This window comes from Ciona robusta, chromosome 13 (genome assembly GCF_009617815.1).
Source record: "Ciona robusta chromosome 13, ASM961781v2".
In the NCBI taxonomy this organism is placed as follows: Eukaryota; Metazoa; Chordata; class Ascidiacea; order Phlebobranchia; family Cionidae; genus Ciona; species Ciona robusta.
This window is the reverse complement of record NC_143247.1, coordinates 3,630,240-3,653,799: the sequence shown is the minus strand read 5'-3', so window position 1 is coordinate 3,653,799 and position 23,560 is coordinate 3,630,240. Positions and strand designations below refer to the sequence as shown.

The window sequence follows — 23,560 nt, the reverse complement described above, 5'->3', positions numbered from 1 at the left end:
TAGTCCCTTTAAACCAGAGTCCGTATAAACGGACTCTGCTTTAAACAAGATGCAACTATTCCCACTTTACGACCGATGACATGAATATACGGACTCTGACTTACAATATACATCTGTTTATTTTTAAAGATCACATTGTATATTCAGATGTAAAATTTACTATGTTTGTTTTTTAAATCTTGTACAATCCACAATTTTCTATACTCTTTAACTGTTTATATACGGACTCTGCCCTTCAGTACTCCTTAGACACCCATGTTATAACTCAGTAGCAGCTTGCTACCCTACCATAAACAACAGAAAAGCAAACAACTTTTGCAACTTGAACCAAAATCAAACAATTTATTGCATTATAAAACAGCAAAAAGCATGCTGATCAATGTACTAAAATTAAAAACAAGCTAGCATCGTTTTTTTGTTCATTTAATATCAGTTAAAAAATAATTTGTATTGCATAAAACAAGAACAACTTTGTGTCTTTAATAATTTATTATGGGGTAAAGGGTCAACACAAAAAAAATCTCGAAGTATGACCTTACACATGAAATATATTTGTTAATAATCTGTATATTCTCTATTCCAGTTTGAATAATTTGACCATTGTCTGTTTGGCGGATAATGATGTTGAGCCTGTTGAAAACTTTCTTGGAAAGCATTAAAAGGCCCTTTACGCCGTGATTCACCCCTGTTATAGCCTGATTCATGGGGATGAGAATAATGTGGAGCCTGTTGAAAACTTTTGTGGAAAGCATTAAAAGGCTCTTTACGCCATGATTCACCCCTGTTATGGCCTTGATGGTTATATTGGTTAAATCGCTCTTGGTGGTAATCAGGATACCATTGTTGTTTATATTGTTGGGGATAAGGCTGGTGGTGGTAATAGTTTTGTTGGCGTTCATTGTGTCTAAAATAACCGTCCCTGTCTGGTTTTCTGAGCTTGTGTTTTAATTTATTTTGATGTTTTAATTTTAAATCTACTTCATCTGTAGTTTTGCTAACTTTGGGTTTTTGTGAATTGTTGTTGGGTTTTGGTGGATTGTCTTTAGTTTTTTGTGGAGATTGTTCTGTTTTCACTGGTTTCTCTTTTTCTAATGAAATCAAATCCTTGAGGTAATTTTCCCTTTCAATTTTATGTCCCCTCGCTGAGTTAAATTTCTCGATTGCATCTTTTGGTTTGAACTTCTTTTCTTCAATAAGATACCGGCATATCAAGTACCCTGTTCGGTTTAAACCATGAGTGCAATGCACGGCAATAACTTCATTATCGCTTTGTTTATTCTTTTCAAACTTGCTCATAATTGAGGTGAAATCGGAAACAACTTTAGGAGGGGGTATAATTTGCCCCGGGACAAATATCTTGTGGTGTGAGATGCCGTTGTTGGTAAAATCACGTGGTTGGTAGTATCTTGTGGAATATGTCAAGTCCACAACTGTCCCAATTCTATGCCCTCTCTCTTCTGCTGTGTCTACAGCTATCTTCCAGTTAAAATGTTCTTTTTTTGGTAGATTTCTGGTTATTCCTTCATATAAAGGTACCTTCATAGCAAGTATGTCAGTTCCTTCTATAACTTGCCCCATCTTTTCATAGTCAAGCCACCTATCTGGTATTCTTGGCATGATTATTAAAATCTAAAGCAAGAAAAAACAATGTCAATTGCACTGCAATAATAAAAGGAACAAGTTATGCACAAGATATGAAATGATATAAGTGCAAATCCAAGAGTAATATGCTGTAATTTATAAAACGAAAGATTTGTATAAAAGTGAATTAATACAGATAAACAGTTTAGTCCTTAAATATAACTTGTTAAAATTTAGTTCATCACTTTAATTATTTAACCAAGTAAACTTTTAAGATATTTTTCTCTCTCCATGTTATGGCCACGAGCGGAGTTAAATATTTCAATAGCACTGTTTGGGTCTAAGCCCTTTTCTTGTATTAAATATTGGCAAATCAAATAACCAGACCTGTTTAAACCATGTAAACAATGAACAGCAATAACGAGGTCATTTTCTAAATTTTCAGATATAAAGGTTTTTACTAAATTTATGAAAGAAGCCACCACGTCTGTCTTTGGTACAATTTGCCCTTTTACGTGTAATTTTTGGTATTTTATTCCCTTTTCAACAAAACTACCAGGGTGATAGTATTTATATGAGCTAGAGGACAAGTCAATTACTAATCCAATCTCCATATTTCTTCTTTTTGCCTCTGTAATAACGTCGTCGCAGGTAAAACGTTCATCTGCTTTAACTGGCCGCGTCATATTTTCATTTACCGGCACTTTCATAGCTACAAGGCGAGTTCCATCTACCCTTTCACTCATATTTGTATACCAAAACCAATCTTCTGGTACAGGTCGAAGATCAGACATACCTTTAAAGTCGAGCAGTACCCGTCTTGCACCTAATATGGGTGTGAAGCCAAAAGCGCAAAAGCGGAGTGTAGGTGAAGGTGATTTCCCATGCCAAACATTAACTAATATTTCACAATTAACACGAAATCTAGCATGAAAACATCGCTTAAACTATTATATATATTTTTATAATCACAAAATACGCTTTTATTTGCAAAACTATTTAAATTATATTTAAAATAATCAAATTTAAGGACAATTTAGATTAAGGTTATACGATGTCTATGTTGCGATAAAAATTATACTCTAGGGGTGAGCATTTAGACAATCGAAGCGCGTTCTGATTGGTTGATTAGTTTTACCCTTAATGCTTGTCGCAACCCTAATTTGCATATCGTTTAAAAAATCAAAGCGCGTTCTGATTGGTTGATTTGTTTTACCCTTAATGCTTGTCGCAACTCTAATTTGCATATCGCTTAAAAAAAAAGTGTAAAATGCATCGGCAACTTTTAGACAATTGTTTTTGTTCTAAAATGTTAACTACAGAATAATATTAATCGGAAAACCAATTAACATATTATTGAAACAAACTATTTTGTGTGTGTTGTGCTTGTTTTTGTTAAAATGAACATTAAACAACGTAAAAATAAGATAAAGTTAACGACCGGTTGTTGCCGACTGGAACGCGAATATTCGTTTAAGAAAACAAATAAAAAAAGCAAGCGGAGGCTGGTTTTAAGCCTCTTATACAATTATTGTAAATCATTGTACTGGAAAAGTTAAAAAACTTAAAAATATATAACATTTTTCAATTCAGGTGACGCACCTTTCTCGTCATTATATACTGGCTTCATTTTGGCCGTCTTATGACGTCAGAGACGTGTTCCGCAAAAAAATCTGCTGATTTTCACAAAAAGCGGAAGGTTTGACGGCTTGTAACTCATAAACTATGTAGAATGTGCAAGCGAGACCAACTTTATTGGAATTTTAATAACTTTCTCTGTCATTTTATCAAATAAAATCAACATCTAAAAAATGGCCAAAAATCGTAAAAACCCATGAAGGTACCATCAGGGTTTTTTTCGATTTTGGGCCATTTTTTAGGGGTCTATTTTATTTTTGATTATGATAGATACAGTCATAAAAATAATAAAAATGTTGGTTTCGTTTGCACATCTTCTGTATTTTTTGACTTACAGCTGTTTAAAAATCGGATTTTTCAGAGCCAAAAACTAAGTTCCGCTATTTCAAAAATTCTAAAACTGCCACAGAATGTAGTACCAACTAACATTATTACAGAGACACAAAAATATTTTAAATTTGTTATGTTTTTATAAAGTTATGGCTTATTTAATATTTAGAGTAAGATCTTGTTTCCGTATGGTGATTTTGCTAAAATTTTGGCAGTAAACAAAGTTAATTTAAATAAACAGATTGGTTAAATTTTAGGTTAATTTTACACAAAACAAAAGAGTTACAGCTCGTTAAACCTTCCGCTGTTCCGTAAATTACCTAGAATGCTGAAAATTATTCCGTAAATTCCCAGCTTTTGGACCGTCCAATCAAATACAGGGGGCGGGGCAAGAGGCGGGCTCATTTGCATAACTAGAGTTGAGACAAGCACGAAGAAATGCCGGTCCTTCAAGCAACATACTGGTTACATATTAGTGTCCTTAGTTTTGCTAATACAATTGTAAAATCAGTCATTTTAAACTTGCTGACGTATTGGCCAAACCTCTTTAGTTTAATGTTGTAATTATTATAGCGTTTTGTTCCATACTCCATCGGGGTGCAGTACAGTTGTCGCGCTAGTCATACAAACTGTAGGTTTATTAATTGATACCGGGAAGTTACTTGAATATATTATGCAATATCAATACGCAATGTAGTGTAAACCGCGGGCGCTATATTTAAATGTAATATGTTTAAATATATCCCATTATGATTAAAAACAGCATCAAATAAATAATAACTAGTGGTATTGTAACTAGTTTTAAACTTGTAGCGTTTCGATACAGTCCGAAAAATTGATTCGAGAAGGTTCGGTATATTGTTTCGATAAGGTTCGACATGCTGTTTCGAGAAGGTTCGAAATGTTTCGTGAAGGTTCGAATTTTTTCGCAACGGTTCGATCGTGACGTATGATCATTGTTTCTGATTGGTTAATATTTTATATTCGTCTTTAAAACGGCCGGATTTCGCATTTTTTTGTCATTTTTTCACTATACAAGCTGGGGTGAAGACATACTCTCACACACATAGCTTATATGTTCCGAATAACTTAATTTTTACAGACTTTTACCCGAAACGAGTTGGTTTGTTTTTGTTAATATAAATTAAACGTTAGGTTTAAATTGATAGTTTGGCAACATTTACTTCGTACACTTATAGCCGATCTTTTAGCGTGTGGTAGATATCCAAGGTTATACTTGCTTACAGATGAAATGGTTCAATAAAGATTAAATTTGAATAAGTTGCAACGGTTGTATGACGTGCTGTTAAGGTGTATGACACGCCAATGCTTGTCAACACATCATCATATACTTACAAAACACTAGCTGTATATATAATCTATGTCCACATACAACGGCAGCAAAGTCCGTATATAAACATTTTATATAAACATTTAAAGATATTATGAGAATTTACAGCTCGTTTTAAGTTTACTGAGGGGTAAAAATGTATTACGGTAGTTTATTTAGTCGAGAGATATTCAGTAAATTAAATATGTTATTCGTCCCCAAATATATCTCGATAAAGACGTCTATGCTTTTTTAGTGGCATAGAAATCTTATAAACGCATCATATGACATGAAATTGGGGAGTGAGTTTTAAAATCCGCGTAATGAACTATTCACAACGATTATAGGCTAGTTAGTGCGTTATAAACTCGTTGCTGGTTGCTAAATATGAGTTTTAATACCTAGTTACATAAAACAGCAAGGTTATATCCACATATACCTAATATACTGGTAAAATAAAATCTCGTAAACGCTATATTATTATACAGAGTTAATTACCATAGAACTTACCTTTTGTATTCTGTAAATTTGCAGTAAAAATGGCAAGTGAAACCCAAGGAATTCAACAACTTTTAGCCGCAGAAAAAAAGGCTTCTGAAAAAGTGTCTGAGGCGAGAAAATGTAAGAGTTTTAAACTTTTTGGACATAACAGTAAAGTCCAAAAATCTTCATATCATAGCTATTTATTACTTAAGTATTTATTCATTTTACACCCCTATGAAGGTATTTCTGTAATAAAACATAGTTTTAATAATCCCTTAACTCTACACTCTTTTAATCCCCTCTATCTCTTTATGCAAAACTTAAAACAGCCAATTTATTAATATTTTTACCAATTCATATGTAGTTATGTACTTCCATAACTAAGATACTTTTCCCTCAAAGGTAAAGCCAGGAAATTAAAGGCAGCCAAAGAAGAAGCAAAAGGAATAATAGAGAAATGTAAATGTGAGGAAGAACAAAAGTTTAAAGAAAGCGAAAAAATGGTATTTAGTTTTAAATTAAATATATGTTTTTAATAAATTACTTTAATTTATATATTCTATGTGTTTCTGTTTTACCTTTGTTTAAGCTTTTTTCACTTCTTGGCAATAAAGTAATGTTTTTTGTGGTAAATTTTCAACCTAAATACTTGTTCTGCTACTGTACTTAACAGATTGCTTTTTAATTACATACTTTAACTTATAAAATAATTTCTTTTTTCTCCTTTTAAACATTCCTTCTCTCACATTTTGCCTTTTTCTCAAGATCCTTGGTTCAAGAAATGATGTGAAGACACGCATGGATAAGCACCAAGAAGATGTAATTAAGAAACTTGCCCAAGAAGCAACTGAAAACAAGGACAAAGTTATTCAAAGAATTCTTGAGCTTGTATGCGATGTGAAACCAGAACTTCATATAAATTATAAAACAACTTAATTTAATCTCAGTTATTATCCCAAAAGTTTAAGATATAATATGTGTTCTATATCATTTCAAAGAACACATATTACTTGGTACTGACAATGTCTGTGTTATTGCAAAAACAAAAGAAAATGTTTTTCATTGTATTAAGCTTAGATAATAGAGAATCATTATTAGTGTACAAGAATATGTTTTCTTCTAACAGACCAATATGTTGTGCAATGTTGTGTTGTGACCTTGAAATATATAATACTTGAATAAATTGTGAAATGTTGGTCTCTTATAAATATAGTTGATATATGACCAATTAGGAAAGTAGAATATATGCTGAAGTTTTTTTAGATTAGATACCAGAGTACATAGGGTGTATTTAAATACCTCATGCTCACTGTTCAGTTATAACATGGGTGTCTTTTTATACACCAGACACACATAGTGTATTCATACACCTCATACTCACTGTCGAGTTATAACATGGGTGTCTTCTTATACACCAGACACACATGGTGTATTCACACACCTCATGCTCACTGTCGAGTTATAACAAGGGTGTCTTCTTATACACCAGACACACATGGTGTATTCACACACCTCATGCTCACTGTCCCACGTTACGCTATTAACGACGCCTTAAAATGCTCCCCCCATATTACTATAAAAGCATCATAACAACGTGAAATCCTGGACATAACGACACATAGGACGTTAACACGATTACGCAAGATTTTACAATCAACCAAATTCAGCGATTAATCAAGAATTGCATCATCACGTTTACCGATTAAACGCAAGAGCGAAATGCCTCAGTTTTAACACCATCGCTGAATATTAAAATCTATAACTACGACATAAGCTAAGACTGCATGGATTACAGAATATTTCATTATCGTCACTTCTTTAACCCGGGCATGTTATACCACGGGTGACACATTGAACACTATATACGCGTATATTACCTGCTATACGTGTAACGACTGTTCTATTAGAAATCATATATGTTATAACATGTAAGGGTAAGATGGCATATGTTTGCATTCTCATTTAACCTTACATTTGGTAGTAATGGCCAGAGTTGCCCCATTACCCCAACATAGTATATGCGCATTGTGTTCTATAGATGGGTGAGGCGCTGAGTTTAACACGCAAGGGGACCTGGGATTTAGAGCAGAGTTGCCCCATTATACCCTGTAAAAGTTGTCCCAATACGTTTCATAAACTAAGTAAACAAATATAATGTCCCATGGAATAAAACGCGCTCACAGTCAAAGCAAACCCTGCCTTAGGCGAGCAGTAGCAACATGATTACGATTTATATAAACTATACAACGTCCATCATACGCTTAAAACGCCAATGCCATAAACGAATTGCAACTACGCCTGGGAGCCTACGATATAGTTGTGCAGTCATAGGCAGATGTTTACTTCTCAAACGGTAAACGAATAGACGTTAATACACCGCAGACATCAAGCAGTTATTGATTCTAGAATCAAAAGAAAAAAGCGACTGACCGGTATGACGTAATAAAGGGATGACAAAAGGTGCGCGATGAAACCGCGAAGGGCTCAGTTTCGTGTGAGACTTGACGTCTTGTAGTCGCTATAGAGATGGAGTCATGACATCTATGGAGTGCATAAACTGCAAGGTGGTCTATAAGTTTGCGCAGTTACGTGTATAATGAGTATTACTTCGTTGTTTTACTTTAGTATTAGGAACCTGAATTTCTGTTCAGTTCTTACCGTAGGTTAATAAGTCTTAAGCAGTTTAGGACTTAATACATTGCAGATTTTGCAATAGAAAACTTAACAATTCGTACATATTACTGCTATAGGCTGTTGGCATTTATATTGACTTGCCTACAGCCAGGCAGCGCACGGTCAGTTCTTTCCCCGCCGGCTAATTTGCCACTGCCCCGATCAAGTGCATTATAATGCATTTGTATACAAATCAAGTACAATTAAAGCGTATTATTGTTAAAACACGGTTTATCTCATAGGGGGACGCTTTGCCTAAAAAGCTTACAGCGAACCGAGGAAAACAAAGTGTCCAAACAAATAAGGGAAGCAATCTTCGGATAATATAAGTTAAATCATTAGAAACTAAACGCCATGTTTAAAGCTGTAGAGTATATAGACCTTTACTAGCGATTGTACTTCCCAAAAGCAGAAAACACATTTGATCCAGCTAAATAATGCGGTTGGTGACAAGGAATTGCTAAGTACCAATAAATTTTGTCAAAGTCTTGTCTAACTCTACGCCTGCAAAGTTTTATTTCAACAGCTAATGCATTGCGATAGCCATATAAAGCCAATAACTGTCTTCTGGAAGTTTTAACATACAAAAATGACCAAAGCCAAACAAAAGGAACGACATGTGTTTGATTGATAGCTGATAACGCGATTCGTTTATTTAAATTCGGGGAATTCGCGTTTAGGAGAATCGGACGTCGACGCTACAGAAGGGATCTTCATGTAAAATGATAAAAGAATCACACACAAGTTTTAAGCTTAAGTAGCTTGTCGTAATTTGAGAATGTTTGAGGAAACGCTATTAAAAAAGGATAATGACAGAGTTAACGCTATGAAAATTATGAATTGCCGATTTGGGTTATTCTTTCAAGTAGTATACGCCTCTCGGCGATCGCTGTTAAGTGTCTTATACCGAAGAACACACACGCAGAATATAGAACATAATAAAACCTATAATTTCTTCGTAAATGTTTGACCTTTAGCAACAAATATGAAGATGGTAATAATTAAACAACTTATACAATGAGAACATTTACTTTCGTATATTTCGAAAGTGCAGCGGCGCCAATTTAACCAAGAGCAAATAACTTTAAGCAAACTATTAGATAGGTATGTTTACCGCGTATACATTGATACATAGTAGGGTGGGGGGAAGATGGGACACCTTTAGTACATAATATCCAGATATTCTGATCTTGTTTTAAACAATTAACAATGGTCTATGATAGTCATGAGGACATAGTTTCATATTTCTTTGAATGTTCTTTGTTTACTACTAAATGGGACGAGAAAATAGAGTTAAAAAGTGACCCATCTTCCCCCATCCTACTGTATAAATACTTGAGACATCCGTTTAAACACCCGTTTCTATTTCTTTGGCGATTTTCGCTCTTGTAATTATGCGGACCCAGCTTTTGGGTGGGGGTATAATAGGTAACTCTGGTCTAAATCCCAGATCCCATGGCATGCTTCACTGTAGGGCCTCACCAATATAGAATAGAATGCGCATATACAATGTTGGGGTTATAGACCAACTCTGGCCTAAATTCGTTATTGGCGTGCCAAGGAATTCACCCTAGTGTCCCATAGCTATCGGAAGGCCGTACTAGTAACCTTTAAATATTTATTGAGCTTCTGAAATAGCGTTTCGTGAGACTGTATATATAAACAAAATCCAGCCCTGAACCAGGTTTTAAATATCTTCGCGTTTAGTTATAAGAATACACAAAACGTATTTGTTTATCCGTTCTCTATGCACCACGTATTTGTTTATCCGTTCTCTATACAAAAGTAAATATTTTAAAGGGGTGAATCAATAAGTATACTTTGGTAACTTATTTATCCTCGCATGGCGGGGCAATGACAGTGGTTATAACACGGATGTTCTGTTTTATACACCTCGTGCCCGCTTATAAGTTACCACGTAAGCAATTTATTTATCCTCGGGTGGCGGGTAACAATAATCGTGCCCGCTTACGAGTTACCACGTATCATGTACCTTTATATACGAATCTTATATTTGCAGGTTTCATAGGTTATCAGTCATGTCTTCAGGGCCTACTATTGTCGATAACCCGAACTTTGATGCGGTGGAATCGGCGCATGCCTTGTTTAAAGCGGTCGACGGTATAGGTACGATACAACAGTATATATGGTTTAAGTTTTTGACCAGGGTTTTCGTTAGAGTCTGTATATAATTATGTTTAGGTACGGACTCTGTTTTTTATATTTGCGTAAAATCATATCCGCTTTCAAATTATAACACGGGTGTCTTCTTGTACACCAGGCACACATGGTGTATTCATAAACGAAACCTCATACTCGATTTCAAATTATAACACGGGTGTCTTTTTATACACCAGACACACATGGTGTATTCATACACCTCATGCTTACTGTTAAATTATAACATTGGTGGCTTCTTACACACCAAATACATTGATATATGGTGTATGAACACACGTTTGGCTGCTCACCGTCGAGTTACAGTATGACACGTATACATAGACCGACACATATGGTATATTTTATGCATTTATATCCTGATCGTGTTTTAAACATTTAGCACTGGTCTATAACTCTATAGGAGTCGCGAAGATGCGTTTTTTGTAATTGTTTGACTTTTTTGTTAACTACCAAATGGTACGGAAAAATAGAATGAAAATATATCCCATCTTTCCCCACTCTACCATATCCCAAGTCGCCCCGCTCGTATTTAGACGTTATCGCTGTTTTAATTCACGCTATAAATGTCGTTTGTTACGTCATAATGTTTTTGTCGTTGCGCGATATGTAGCAGCAGCTTCTACGCGACGTGCCGCGAATGAATAATTAATCTCACTGCAACAACAATGCTTTCTATGTGACGTAATAAAGCAGAACACCGAAAGCCAAAAATTCGATTAAGGAAGCAAAATTGAGACATGATGAATGGACCAATCACACGCCAACGCGTCATAAAGCCATTGTTCGCTACATCAAACGAACAATAAACGATAATTAAAATGGCAGAAATCAATTCTTTCTGCTTCTATACACAATTTGGCAAAATTATATCACAAAATAGCCAATATAAAACACAAATCCTCTTTTAAGGAATAGAATATTCGTTATGCAAAATTATCCGATTAAATTAGATAAAAGTTACCATACAGGGCTTTAAACTTTGTTTTACGTTTTCTTATGTCAAATATTGTATTAACATTTGTTTTAAAACCCATTTATTATAAACAATCTAAGTTGTCTACTCTAAAACTACACTTTAAAAAAACAGAATGTTTAATTCCATTTCTTATTACCAGGTACAAATGAAAACGTCATAATAGATATTATTACATCATGCAGCAACAAGCAAAGGCAAGAAATAAAGAAACAATTTCAAAAAATATACAGAAAAGTAAATAATAAAGATTTAAAATTGGTTGTAGTACCGTGGGGTAAGACGGGATGCCTTTAGCACATATTATCCAAATATTTTGATCGTGTTTTAACAAATTAACAACGGTCTATGGGAGTCGTGAGGATACGTTTTTATAATTCTTTGAATGTTCTTTGTTAACTAACACGTGGGACGGGAATTTAAAATGAAAAGATGTCCCATCTTACCCCAACCTACTATATTACTACTTTTAAAATGTTTCCTTTTTTCAAATATAGAATATTTACAACAAATAAATCTTTAACTATAAATATATTCTGATTTATCTTTTATAAATTAATCAGTTTAACAAAATTTTACCTTTTTAAATATTCTGATTGATAGCACTACCAAATAATATTAAAATCATATAATTTTTAATATTACGCAACCCGAAAAACTTTAACCAAAAAACTGTTTATATTATTAGGACCTGGTTAAAGAATTCAAGTCGGAAATTCTGATTCGGTTTTCTTTCGATTTCAAACAACTGTTGGAGTCTATGTTCATGACGCCTTTAGAACTTGACACACATTTGCTTAAACATACAACTAAGGGGCTTGGGACAGATGAAAAGGTAAATGGCTTCAAAAAATAATTCTGGTTGGGTTGTTTTATACTGAAAGTGTTTAATGTTTTTATTATTTATATATATTACTTTTTTAATTGTCATTTTTTATTTTTTTAGTTGTTATATAACTTTTTAATTGTTTTAATTATTTTTTAATTGTTTTTAAATGTTGTTTTATTATATTATATATGTGAACACTATACACTACTATATGTTGGACAATATACCTGGTTTTGGGAGCATTTTAATGTGTAGGCCTACAAAACAATAACCTTGAATCAGTTGCAACATTTTTCACAGGTGTTTATATAAGTTAAGTTGTATTTGAATGACACTATTTTTAACAGCTATTTTTACAAAGTGTTACCAAAACAATAAGCTTGAATTAGTTGCACCACTTTTCACAGGTGTTCATATATTCGATTGACACTTCAGTGTTTTTAGAGCTAGTTTCATTGAGTGTCAACAAAACAATAACCTTGAATTGGCAGCATTGCTTTAACAAGTCACTTAATCAATTTCCACAACTGCTCTGATCAATAAAACAAATACCGCACAACACAAAATAGTTTAATGTAGCAGGTGCCATGTTTGAAGTTCAACTATAGCTACAGTACCAACCACATAGTCTGTACCTAAATCAATATAGCCAAATTAAAATAGACAAGCAAAACCCTTGGGCAATACCTTTCTATAAGATTACAGGGGATTTTTCATTTAATTACATTTCATGCAACACATTGATTTTGGTTGGCTTACAGCACACAAACTACTATATAAACATATGCTTGATAAAAAGCCAGTAAAGTATTGGGTAGCAGACCTTTCCATTACTGCGTAATTTATATCAAAAATTAATGAAGCTTTGGCATTATGGAAGGATAATTTGCAAAGAGCTTCCAAAATATGTATTTAAATTTTTCCAAATGCGAAGTAACCTGGTTTATTTTAACTTTAAGTTAACTCAATTGTGAGCATAAGGTGTCTATGGGTGTACAAAAATACCCATTACATAATTAAAACACACACTTATAGCACACAAAACAATAAACCAACTAACCCTACCCTCCAGGCACTTGTTGAAATCCTCCTGACCAGATCTGCTGAAGAAATGATCCAGATCAAAGATGAATACGTGAAGAGGTTTAGGATTTCACTTGAAGATGATGTGGCTGATGATACCAGTGGAGACTTCAGGAAGTTTGTCTTCCCTCTGTGCAGGGTGGGTTGTTGTTAAATGGGTATTGTTTATTTAATGGATATTTTGTTCTGCATGATGGGGAAAAACAGTCGTTATAACACGTGTGTTCTGTTTCATACACCGTGCTCACTTACAAGTTACCATGTATGTAACTTATTTATCCTCGCGTGGCAGGCAACGTCAGTAATTATAACACAGGTGTTTTGTTTCATACACTTCATGCTTGCTTGCGAGTTATTATGTATGTAACTTGTGGGCAACAACAGTCGTTATAAAACGAGTTTTCTGTTACATACACCTCATGCAAGCCTAATTTATGTCATAGGTATATAATTTGATATAAACATCAAAAGTTATATTTCAAACAGTAAATGCCATTTAGCCTACATAACATCATTTTAAAATATATTCCTCGAGTAACAGTAGCAATAATTTAAATAGCCCATGAACACACAGTAGACATAGATATCATATAAAGTACACTTTGTGCCTCATATAATATTATGTGGCAACAATTGAGAGATAATTCATACTTTCCGCACAAATGATCCAATTTTGTTATTAATTATTCATCACAAAAACTACCACACACGCCTTTGTTACAGAACAAGTAATTTTCTTTATGAGAACAATGCACTTTATGATGCTATACGTACTCAATTGTGTTGTGCTAATACCCTTTATGACACCATAATTGCAACAAGTTTTAAATAATGTATTCTGTTTATGGGTTTCTTAGCGAAACAAATCAATAATAACTTTGATCAATAATTTAATGAAATCAATTGTTTTCTTAAGAAGATCTTTATATAATATTTTTTTATATCTAAACGCAGCACTTTTTAATTATGTCTTTTTGATTATAATTTCAATGTTCATTAAAAGAAATGTAGACAATTTATTTGTTTTAATGACCGTCGATTTATTGTTGATCCCATATCTCAGTTTTCAAATAAATTAATGTCTTTGAAGATATTTTTTATGAGTACATATAGTTAATTAATATTGGTTTAATATAAAATAATTTCATACAAGTTTAAGAATAAATGTTAAAAAACATATAGTACATTAAAAAATGTGTATACAATGTTATATAATTGAAATATATTTACCTACAGGCAAAAAGGAAGGGTGTAGCACTTGTCAATCTTTCCAAGGCTCGTGACGTTGCCGCAGAAATAAATGACACCTTCACACAATACCGCGGCACTGATACTCCACGGTTTGACTTCATTGGTTTCTGCTGCTGTGAAAACTTCAAACAAATTAAAGCCACTGTTGAGGAATATGAAAAGGTAATAAATTCCACGATTTCTGGCTTGGATTTGAACCCAGGATCCCTGGTTCTCCAACCCTGCCCTTGGTTTGAACCAGGATCCATGTAACCCTGGCCTGGATTTGAACCTAGGATCCCTGGTTCTCCAATCCTGGCCTGGATTTGAACCCAGAATCCCCATTGTCCAAACAAACCCAGATTTCATACAAACTGGTAAATAATATTTATTTGGTTCACACCCACAATCTGGCATTGTATAATAGAAAGACAAGCTTTGATCTCATAAGACATGTGCAAACATACAAAGTCAACATTATAATACTGTTTGTTACATATATGTCACACACGTCATTGTTATGTAACTATACACAACACAGGCGTGTTTGTGAGCTAACAATGACATCTGTTATAACACAAAACACAATAAGGACAAACACAACATACTATAAATACAAATCTTTACAAATATTGACATCTCATCGATTTGTAAGATTGAAAATTTAGTTTTTTATAACAACACAAATATACTCTTTATCATGCTCTATTTGTCACTTTAATACCACATGTTTCAACAATGTAAAAGTTTTTTAGCTGTTGGATGTGACAAAGTAAAAATATTTTTATGCAATTATTGCTTTGAATAACAGTTGGTAAACTATTATTATCATATATATTGTTACATTAAATAAGTTAACATGAAAATGTTTTGTTTATTTAAGATATTGTTAACTTGGTATCCTTCAGAAATATTTTTTCTAGTTACTTTAAGATTGTTTAGTACTTTGGTTTATGTTACCCTCATTGAATTTTCTGTTTAATTTTAATTAAGTTATCTATATATTATTATTAAATTTTTGCTTTATCTCAGTTGAATACGTCCATATATTTTATTAAACTTTTGGTTTTGTCTTAGTTGAATACGTCCATATATTTTATCAAACTTTTCGTTTTATCTCAGTTGACAGATGAAGTAATGACCGACTTTATTGATAATGAATTTCATGGCGACGCAGCTTATGCGCTCAAGAGTGCCATCAAGTGCTCAAACTCCCTGCCAGGATTTTTTGCTGAGCGATTGTACAAGTCAATGGAAGGGATTGCAACTAACGATGAAGCTTTGATCAGAATAATAGTCTGCAGATCTGAGGTAAGGTCGAAGGTGGTGGGTTCAAGTCTCACTTTTGGTACCAGTAATATTGTCCCTTTGAGGCTAGAAGCCTAGGGGTTTAATACATGGGTGTTGCACAACATACATGGTGTATTCATACACTCATGCTCACTGTCAAGTTAGGATACTTTTATGTTTATCCTCGGGGTGGGAAACCAAAGGGGTTTAATACACAAGTGTTGCACACCATACATGGTTGCTTCATACACCTCATTCTCACTGTCGACTTAGGTAAAATACATATTCTCACAATTGTAGCTGTAATTTCTGAGTATCAATATGTTTTTCCTTCCAATGTTGCTGAAAATGACCTTTATGATGTCACAGATTGACTTGAAAGACATAAAGAGAGAGTTTGAAAGTCGGTATCGAAAAACTTTGGAGTCAAAAATTAAAAGTCACACAAGTCGACAGTTCAAACAACTATTGCTGGCAATTTTGCGCGGTAATGTCACAAAGGAGGCAATGTGATGTCATACAAGCTATTGTTGTTGAACAGAGAGAACTGTGACTCAAGAATCAACCATGATATTAATTCTTCAAACTAAGTTGAAGATATTTATGATATTGGTTGGAATTTTATTTAATGTTTATATACAAAAACAGAATTAGCGTTGAAAACTATATGAGCTACACAACACCAATACATTGAGTTACAGTAAAAAAATGGGAAACTGAATTAAAACATGATACGGTAATTGAAAGGAGATTTAATAATCAAAAGAAAAAGTACAAGATGGCAAAAAACGGTGCTAATTAAAGACACATTTTATCCTCTTATGGTGAGGCAAGACAGTCGTTATAACACGGCATTTTTTCCTGTATGCTTAAAATATAAAATAGTTGTAGTCCTACTGGGATGAGATCCCATGGCTAGACATGCCAGGCTTAGACCAGGGTTTGTTAAGGTCACTTAATACACCGATGGCATGCCTGGCCATGGGATCTCATCTATATAGGTATATGAATACATTATGTGGGTCTTGTTTACAGAAAGTTGCAGAAGGTAAACTATGTAAAAAATTACAAAATTAAAATTATAAAAGCACATGTACAGCATATAAAATGGTCTAGCACATACCAGTACAACATATGTACATACTGAACATATTTAACATTTAAAACCCACTTCAACAATATTTTATAATTAAAATGGACACATATGTAAAAGTTTCAAGTTGATAAATTATTTACAAACCTATGTTCTTGGTTGATTTACGTTAAGAATTTCATCCCTGATTCGTTCAGCAATTTCATTAAAATGTAAATCCTCGCAAGCATTTATTAAATTTTGAACATCATAAGAAGGATTTTTTTGTTTCCATTTTGCAATGGCTTTCCTCACACGTGAATTTCTGTTCGCGCCTGACAAGTAAAACAATGAAAGAAACTTACTTTAGACAAACAGCTGTCTTCTTATACACCAGACACACATGGTGTATTCATACACCTCATGCTCACTGTTGAGTTATAACATGGGTGTCTTCTTATACACCAGACACACATGGTGTATTCATAAACCTCACGCTCACTGTTGAGTTATAACATGGGTGTCTTCTTATACACCGGACACACATGGTGTATTTACACAACTCAAGCTCACTGTTGAGTTATAACATAGGTGTCTTCTTATACACCAGACACATATGGTGTATTCATACACCTCATGCTCACTGTCGAGTTATAACATGGGTGTCTTCTTATACACCAGACACACATGGTGTATTCATACACCTCATGCTCACTGTTGAGTAATAACATGGGTGCCTTCTTATACACCAGACACATATGGTGTATTTATACTTACAGTAAAACGATAAAATAAGCATTAAAAACTTACCTTCAAGTGAATCAATATCTCTACTGGAAAGTTTCAGGCAATGCCGCATAAATCTAATCTGATCAGCTTCTGATACTACTTCAAGCTCAACAATCATGCTTGCTGTTAAACACAAGCGTTTAATGTAAAGTATCACCCAATGTAAGATTAGCAATATCCCACATATATAACATTAGACATACCTTTTTCAAAGCTGCTTAGTGGACGTTGGTCACCTTCAGAATAAATAAAAAGAATAAAGTTTTATTAAAGTTTACTCAGTTTGGCCAGAGAAGTAATATTAGCCTTATGCTCATTGTTACATTACTAATAAAAGTCTCACAATAATTGTTACATAATAAATTACCTGTTGTAACAGATCTTCCATGGTATAGACCTTGAAAAAAAAACTGAATTAAATTTGATCAACTTAGGTAATGACACCACATACCTTGTCCACGACTATGTGGGTGCCCTCTTGGTAATCGTGGTGGCGCGCATGGTGGGGAAGGTGGTGAATATCTAGGTAAAGATGGCTCTCGTTGTAGCGCATGGGGTGGCTCTCGTGGTGTTGCTGCGGCTGATACGTTCGTTGATGGTTCCGCTTCATCGGAAACTTGCTGCGGCTCAACTGATGACAAAGAATTATTGTTTTGTAAGCAACAAAATTACACCACTGTACTTAATTTTTGATTCACTGTACCTATTATTGGTTCTGCCTTTTCATCCAAAGAATGATCCAATTCCTCATAATGAAATTGGTTAGTTGTTTCTTCTTTATCTAAGAAATAAATACAGCAGTGATCAATGCCGTTCCTTCAGGTTTATGTATGCAATGTATTATTCACGTTTGTAATGTAAAAGCAATATAACACAAGTTTAAAAAAAAGATAACGCACCTTCTTTGTTGTCCTTAAGTTTTATTGGTTCAAGGTAAGTATCTGCAATAAAATATAATTTAATAATGTCCGACGCCTTGGCAAAGTGTTTAGTGTGCCTGCCTCTAACCCAGAGGTAATGGGTTCAAGCCTCGTTACGTAATAATTTACCTGTGTCAACCGGTTGTCTTATAATGACCTCTGGTTGACTTATAATGACCTCTGGTTGTCCTATAATACTTCTTTCATAGCAAAGGCCTTGAAAAAATAACAATTAAATTGGCTTAACCAAACTACCTCATGCTCGCTGGAGAGTTATAACATGGTTGTCTCCTTATACACCAGATACACATTGTGTATTCGTACACCTCATGCTCACTGTCAAGTTATAACATGGGTGTCTTCTTATACACCAGACACACATGGTGTGTTCATACACCTTATGCTCGCTGTCAAGTTATAACATGGGTGTCTTCTTATACACCAGACACACATGGTGTGTTCATACACCTCATGCTCGCTGTCAAGTTATAACATGGGTGTTTTCTTATATACCAAGCACACACAGTGTATTCATACACCTTGTCCGGCGCTGTGGCAAAGTGGTTAGCGCGTATGTGTTTAAAACCCAGACTACCATTGTGGGTGTATGTGTCCTTGGGCAATACATTTAACAGCAACCCAGTGAAAATCTTAATGGGTTGTCCAAATTACTAACCATTCCTATAATAATAAAATAATCCCGAAAAACAATCACCCACAAAGTTACATACACGAAAACTGGTAAGCTGCCAGGAGGTGTATTAACACCTGTGTTATAACGACTGACGTTTTCTGACCATGCGAGGATAAATGTTATTGGCGTGCAGTTATTTTACCCAAACGGGGTTGCTGTTAAATTTACCCAAACGTCTATCAAATTAAGTTATGTTCCGGTTCTCTCTTTTGTTACGTCATCGCCTTTTTTCTCTCGCATTCTCTTTGTTCATTACGCGGCTCATTAATTTCAGTTTAGTTTATACTTAAGTGATTTGAAAAGACGTTGGTAATCTTCTGTAGTGAACGGAAGTAGTTTATAGCCACAAATTTTTTTATTTACTATTGTTATTTTTCCTTTTAGTTACCGCAATCCGCAATCCACAAACAATACACTTAAAAGATTAGCGCGTTTGACTGTTTGGCTATATCACCAACGAAGAAAAAAAAAAAAAAAAGAGACAGAGTCCAAAAGACCTGCCCAATAACAAAAAAGTAAGTTACATTCATTCATTCCTATTCCCTAAACTGCAACACACAGGTAAAATTGTTAAAACATAACAAAACAAACCGTCTTCTTGTGGTTGAATCGATGTGAATGCACCTGATAACAAAAATAATCATTATTATAATGAAGATACAATATCTGTGGTTCAAGAAAAAGCTTTCCTGATAAAATTAGGGTTTTATTAAAAAATTTTTCGCGAGACCACCCATTGTCAAGTTATAATATGGGTAAAACTTATGACACCTCATGTTCTTTGTCAATCTGTAAGTTCTAGGCTATTAAAATATTTAAGTAACACAACATAGAACTAACCTTGTTCATTCTTTATTTTAAATTTTTCAATGTTGTGATTGTTTTCTTTCTCTTCATAATCTTGTTTATTGTCTCTTTGGATTTTTTCATTGGCAACTAACAATAGTAATTAAAATTGTTAGGAAACCGTGGTCGCAAGATTGAATACTATGACATGCTAGTGTTTTAGTATTTATGATAATATCGCTGATTAGAAATATTTTTCTTAACTTACGTGGTTTTTGAGCTTTTTTAAAACAGAGTGCCCTTCTCATTACAAGGATATAAAGAATAAGAATACATATGATGCCGATTAATATATTCGTTGTAAGGAGAAAGGTAGTTTTTGATATGCCCTTCTGTTCAGGACACTTTGATGAAATTTCAAAATCTGTGCCTTTATCTAAGATGCAAGTAAATGTTAAAACTTATGCTCACTGTAGAGTTTTAACATGGGTGTCTTCTTATACACCAGACACACATTGTGTATTCATACATCTCATGCTCACTGTCAAGTTATAACATGGGTGTCTTCTTATACACCAGACACACATGGTGTATTCATACACCTCATGCTCACTGTCATGTTATAACATGAGTGTCTTCTTATACACCAGACACACATGGTGTATTCATACACCTCATGCTCACTGTTGAGTTTTAACATGTGTGTCCTCTTATACACCAGGCACACATGGTGTATTCATACACCTCATACTCACTGTCCAGTTAGGTTATAACATATGTGTGTGATAAAAAAAAGTTAAAAACTTGAAACAATGTTTTTACTAACAAATATTCACCAACCTTCGCATGGTGTTTCTACCACATTGCCTTTTGGACATTTTGGACATTCAGCACATTGGGCACATGGTGCACATTGAGGGCATTGTACAGGAGGTGGGCATGTTGGCGCAAGTGCAACATCTTTTAAAACTGCTTTACATTCACCATGGACCCTTGTGTACCCGGTTTCACATACACACTGAAATAAAGAAAACTTGTAAATAATTTGTTATTTATTTTCACACTGAAAAAAAAGAAAAAGTAGCTAATCATTAACCTTTATTATGATCAAAACAAGTCTCCTAGTAGCACCACCATTGCTCGGTGTCTACAGTGTATTGCTTATATTATATCACTGTGTATATTTACATGTTATTGTGAAATAGTTCTACTTAGCTATATTGAATGAATGTAATGTAACTTACTTTATCTGTCATTTTCCAACCACGCGAGAATAAAGTAAGTTACATTCATTTATTCATTGGCATATAACCAGTGAATACTATGATACAACAACATAAACCCCATCAGGATAGATACTGAGCTATATCAGTTGGGGAATTTTAGTGACGTATGACAGACACACAACATAAAGCAGAACCAAGTCAAGCTTCATTGAAATTTACGCTTAAAATGAACAAAGGGTCACGGTTTACAATACAAATACTATGTTTTGTTGTCTGTTCAAGCAGAACCATTTTAAACCAGTTTTACAATGAGAGTGAAATGTACTGTACTATAAAAACCACTTGCAAATGGTTTTGTAAATTGGAATATTCTAAAACATACAATACAGTATTGCCCCAAAAACACATTTTGCTGTGTTGCTACCAGACATAACATGATATATATAAATAGCTCTTGGGGTAACAAAATTTGTATACCCTGTTCGCATATGGCAGATTAAACGTTGGTGAAATAAAGCGTAGTTTTACCAGACTAGGGATTTCAATTATGACATAACATAATTTTCTATTTATCTCTTTAACATAGTAGGCCTGGCAAAGATCAGTAGCAAGGGTGCGTAACACAACCCGTACAAGTGACACAACCCATACAAGGGGGCAAGGGCTTTAAAGATAAATTCAAAAGTCACGATTTACTTATAAAACAAAAATGATTTGATGAGAATGTTAAGGTTTAATAATGTTCAACAAGTGAGTATCCAGAACCATGGCAAAATGACTAGCCCATCTATCTTATTAGAACGATCTGTGAATCTAACCCCGATCTGGTGCTCATAGAGTTGAGCGATTCTTGTGATAAGAAATACAGTCAGGAATAAGAGACTGATGATGCCATATAGGTTAAATATATATCTCTTATAGAATACTATATGATGAACTTATTTTTCTCTGTTATGTATGTTGTGCTAATATTTATTTAATTAATATTAATTCCAAATGGTGCACACAGTACAGCTGTTATTGCGTCTACACTTTCACTTTATGTGGGGCTGACAAACTGTGTTTCATTTGTTATACGGAAACTCATATCCATAATAAACAAACCTACCAATCCTCTTTGGCTGGTAGTTCCAGCAAACTCTGTCAATTCATGTTTTCCATCACATCTTACTTGTGGAATGCAAAAAGAGTCTTTTGACCATCTGTAAAATGAAAATTGGAATCAGTAAAGAACATGTAGCAAATCTTTCAGGCTTGTAATTTTAACAACATATAAAAAAGCTGTTACAGTTTACATTGAAGGAAATTATGTTAAATAATAATAGGTGCTAGTGAAGAATCTCTCCCCCCCACCTTTTTTGCTAACCACTAACCGCTAACTACTAAGCCCTATCACCCCTAACCACTAACTACTAAGCCCTATAACCACTAACCACTAACCCCACCGAATAATTACTTATTCTAGATCATTTTTTACATTAATAATGGGTAACCAATGACAATGTTTACAAAAACGTTGCTAAACGTTTTAACCACCAAACTTCCCACACATATTAGATTTTTTGTGTACTATTACTATCAATTAATAATACGTGCACGTTTAAAACATATACTTCTCTCGATTAAGTCCGCCAAAGTTATTATAGATACCGTCAACTGTCTGCGACATTTCGCGCTGATTTCGGACTTACTCTGCTGAATAGTAGCCCTCCGGACACGCCAGGCATTCCGGCCAGGTGTTTTGATACTTCTTGCTTATTTCACATTTATCCCACTCCGTGTTTTCCGAATTTATTCGGTAACCCGGCGGACATCTGTAACACTTGTTTGAAATTCCGTCTATTGGATGAGGATATGTTGGAAAATCCGGCTGCTCCCAAGCGTTACATACAGTTTGTATCGAAATCAAGAGCCATATCAACGATGTAACATGCATAATCCACAAATTGTACACGCACACTGGGCAAACTGTACAGCCATATAAAAACGATAATTCCTTATTTGCTCACAGACACGCAAATCTATGTTTTCCTAAATACAAAGCAGGGTAGTTTGTTATAAATTCGTAATTACCCAGACCATTCAAAGTTAATAAGAGGAACTCTTATTAAAACCTTGGGTATTCCCCAATTTTCCGTCCCTAGGTGCTGTAAAATGAGAAGCTGAAAACAACAAAGACATGTTCCATAGCAACGTAAGGGTAGATTCTGCAGTGCTTCAAAGTCACGCTTTTACACCTTTGTAAATTTATCGGTTTTACAGCATTTTGTACCTTTATAAAATAGCTGTTGTACGGTGACCACTGCATAGGCTACTAGGTTCAAGGGTTGACGCGGCTACCGTTGTAGTAGTCCTTCGGGAAGAAACTAACCCCCATTGACTCCACAGAATGGTGACTACTCGGCTGTAATGACATAATATACATAGCCTACTTGGATGCAAATACGATGAG

At 34.3% G+C, this 23,560-nt stretch overlaps 4 protein-coding genes across 9 annotated transcripts; 2 read left to right on the top strand and 2 right to left on the bottom strand.

Annotated features, from left to right (window-relative positions):
* Positions 1 to 313: 313 nt before the first annotated feature.
* Positions 314 to 5,530, bottom strand: LOC149725889 (putative tyrosine-protein phosphatase pir-2). Of its 4 annotated transcripts, XM_089891716.1 has the most exons (3): positions 5,390 to 5,529; positions 3,870 to 3,996; positions 314 to 1,629 (listed from the first exon to the last, which is right to left on the bottom strand). In XM_089891716.1, the coding sequence occupies exon 3, from the start codon at positions 1,615 to 1,617 to the stop codon at positions 556 to 558; it is 1,062 nt and encodes a 353-aa protein (XP_089747842.1). In that variant the 5' UTR covers positions 1,618 to 1,629; positions 3,870 to 3,996; positions 5,390 to 5,529; the 3' UTR covers positions 314 to 555. The 4 variants fall into 4 exon arrangements, with proteins under 4 accessions (XP_089747842.1, XP_089747841.1, XP_089747840.1 ...); XM_089891715.1 differs by lacking the exon at positions 3,870 to 3,996 and having other exon boundaries at positions 5,390 to 5,530; XM_089891714.1 differs by lacking the exons at positions 3,870 to 3,996; positions 5,390 to 5,529 and adding an exon at positions 3,184 to 3,206.
* Positions 5,362 to 6,570, top strand: LOC149725888 (putative V-type proton ATPase subunit G). Its single transcript, XM_089891737.1, has 3 exons — positions 5,362 to 5,500; positions 5,765 to 5,865; positions 6,128 to 6,570. The coding sequence occupies exons 1-3, from the start codon at positions 5,419 to 5,421 to the stop codon at positions 6,296 to 6,298; spliced, it is 354 nt and encodes a 117-aa protein (XP_089747863.1). The 5' UTR covers positions 5,362 to 5,418; the 3' UTR covers positions 6,299 to 6,570.
* Positions 6,571 to 7,773: 1,203 nt separating this feature from the next.
* On the top strand, positions 7,774 to 16,940 carry LOC149725887 (annexin A13-like). Its single transcript, XM_089891720.1, has 8 exons — positions 7,774 to 7,926; positions 10,056 to 10,162; positions 11,332 to 11,426; positions 11,878 to 12,024; positions 13,091 to 13,240; positions 14,338 to 14,514; positions 15,454 to 15,642; positions 15,991 to 16,940. Exons 2-8 carry the CDS (start codon positions 10,075 to 10,077, stop codon positions 16,132 to 16,134), a joined length of 990 nt encoding a protein of 329 aa, XP_089747846.1. The 5' UTR covers positions 7,774 to 7,926; positions 10,056 to 10,074; the 3' UTR covers positions 16,135 to 16,940.
* Positions 15,462 to 23,196, bottom strand: LOC149725886 (uncharacterized). Of its 3 annotated transcripts, none has more exons than XM_089891700.1 (14): positions 22,800 to 23,196; positions 22,217 to 22,310; positions 20,723 to 20,900; positions 20,151 to 20,318; positions 19,937 to 20,032; positions 19,688 to 19,720; positions 18,532 to 18,618; positions 18,382 to 18,423; positions 18,186 to 18,263; positions 17,934 to 18,113; positions 17,850 to 17,879; positions 17,686 to 17,718; positions 17,504 to 17,605; positions 15,462 to 17,028 (listed from the first exon to the last, which is right to left on the bottom strand). In XM_089891700.1, exons 1-14 carry the CDS (start codon positions 23,042 to 23,044, stop codon positions 16,862 to 16,864), a joined length of 1,533 nt encoding a protein of 510 aa, XP_089747826.1. In that variant the 5' UTR covers positions 23,045 to 23,196; the 3' UTR covers positions 15,462 to 16,861. The 3 variants fall into 3 exon arrangements, with proteins under 3 accessions (XP_089747826.1, XP_089747828.1, XP_089747827.1); XM_089891702.1 differs by having other exon boundaries at positions 22,722 to 22,851; XM_089891701.1 differs by lacking the exon at positions 18,532 to 18,618.
* Between the last annotated feature and the right edge of the window lie 364 nt (positions 23,197 to 23,560).

Coding starts and splice junctions, on each gene's coding strand:
- LOC149725888 (XM_089891737.1), top strand. CDS start 5,419: ATGGCAAGTGAAACCCAAGGAATTCAACAACTTTTAGCCGCAGAAAAA. Junction 5,501..5,764: donor AGTGTCTGAGGCGAGAAAAT/GTAAGAGTTTTA, acceptor TTTCCCTCAAAG/GTAAAGCCAGGAAATTAAAG. Junction 5,866..6,127: donor TTAAAGAAAGCGAAAAAATG/GTATTTAGTTTT, acceptor CTTTTTCTCAAG/ATCCTTGGTTCAAGAAATGA.
- LOC149725887 (XM_089891720.1), top strand. CDS start 10,075: ATGTCTTCAGGGCCTACTATTGTCGATAACCCGAACTTTGATGCGGTG. Junction 11,427..11,877: donor TTCAAAAAATATACAGAAAA/GTAAATAATAAA, acceptor TTATATTATTAG/GACCTGGTTAAAGAATTCAA. Junction 13,241..14,337: donor TTGTCTTCCCTCTGTGCAGG/GTGGGTTGTTGT, acceptor ATTTACCTACAG/GCAAAAAGGAAGGGTGTAGC.
- LOC149725886 (XM_089891700.1), bottom strand. CDS start 23,044: ATGCATGTTACATCGTTGATATGGCTCTTGATTTCGATACAAACTGTA. Junction 22,311..22,799: donor GAGGGCTACTATTCAGCAGA/GTAAGTCCGAAA, acceptor TTCATTTTACAG/ATGGTCAAAAGACTCTTTTT. Junction 18,619..19,687: donor GATTCAACCACAAGAAGACG/GTTTGTTTTGTT, acceptor TATTTTTTCAAG/GCCTTTGCTATGAAAGAAGT.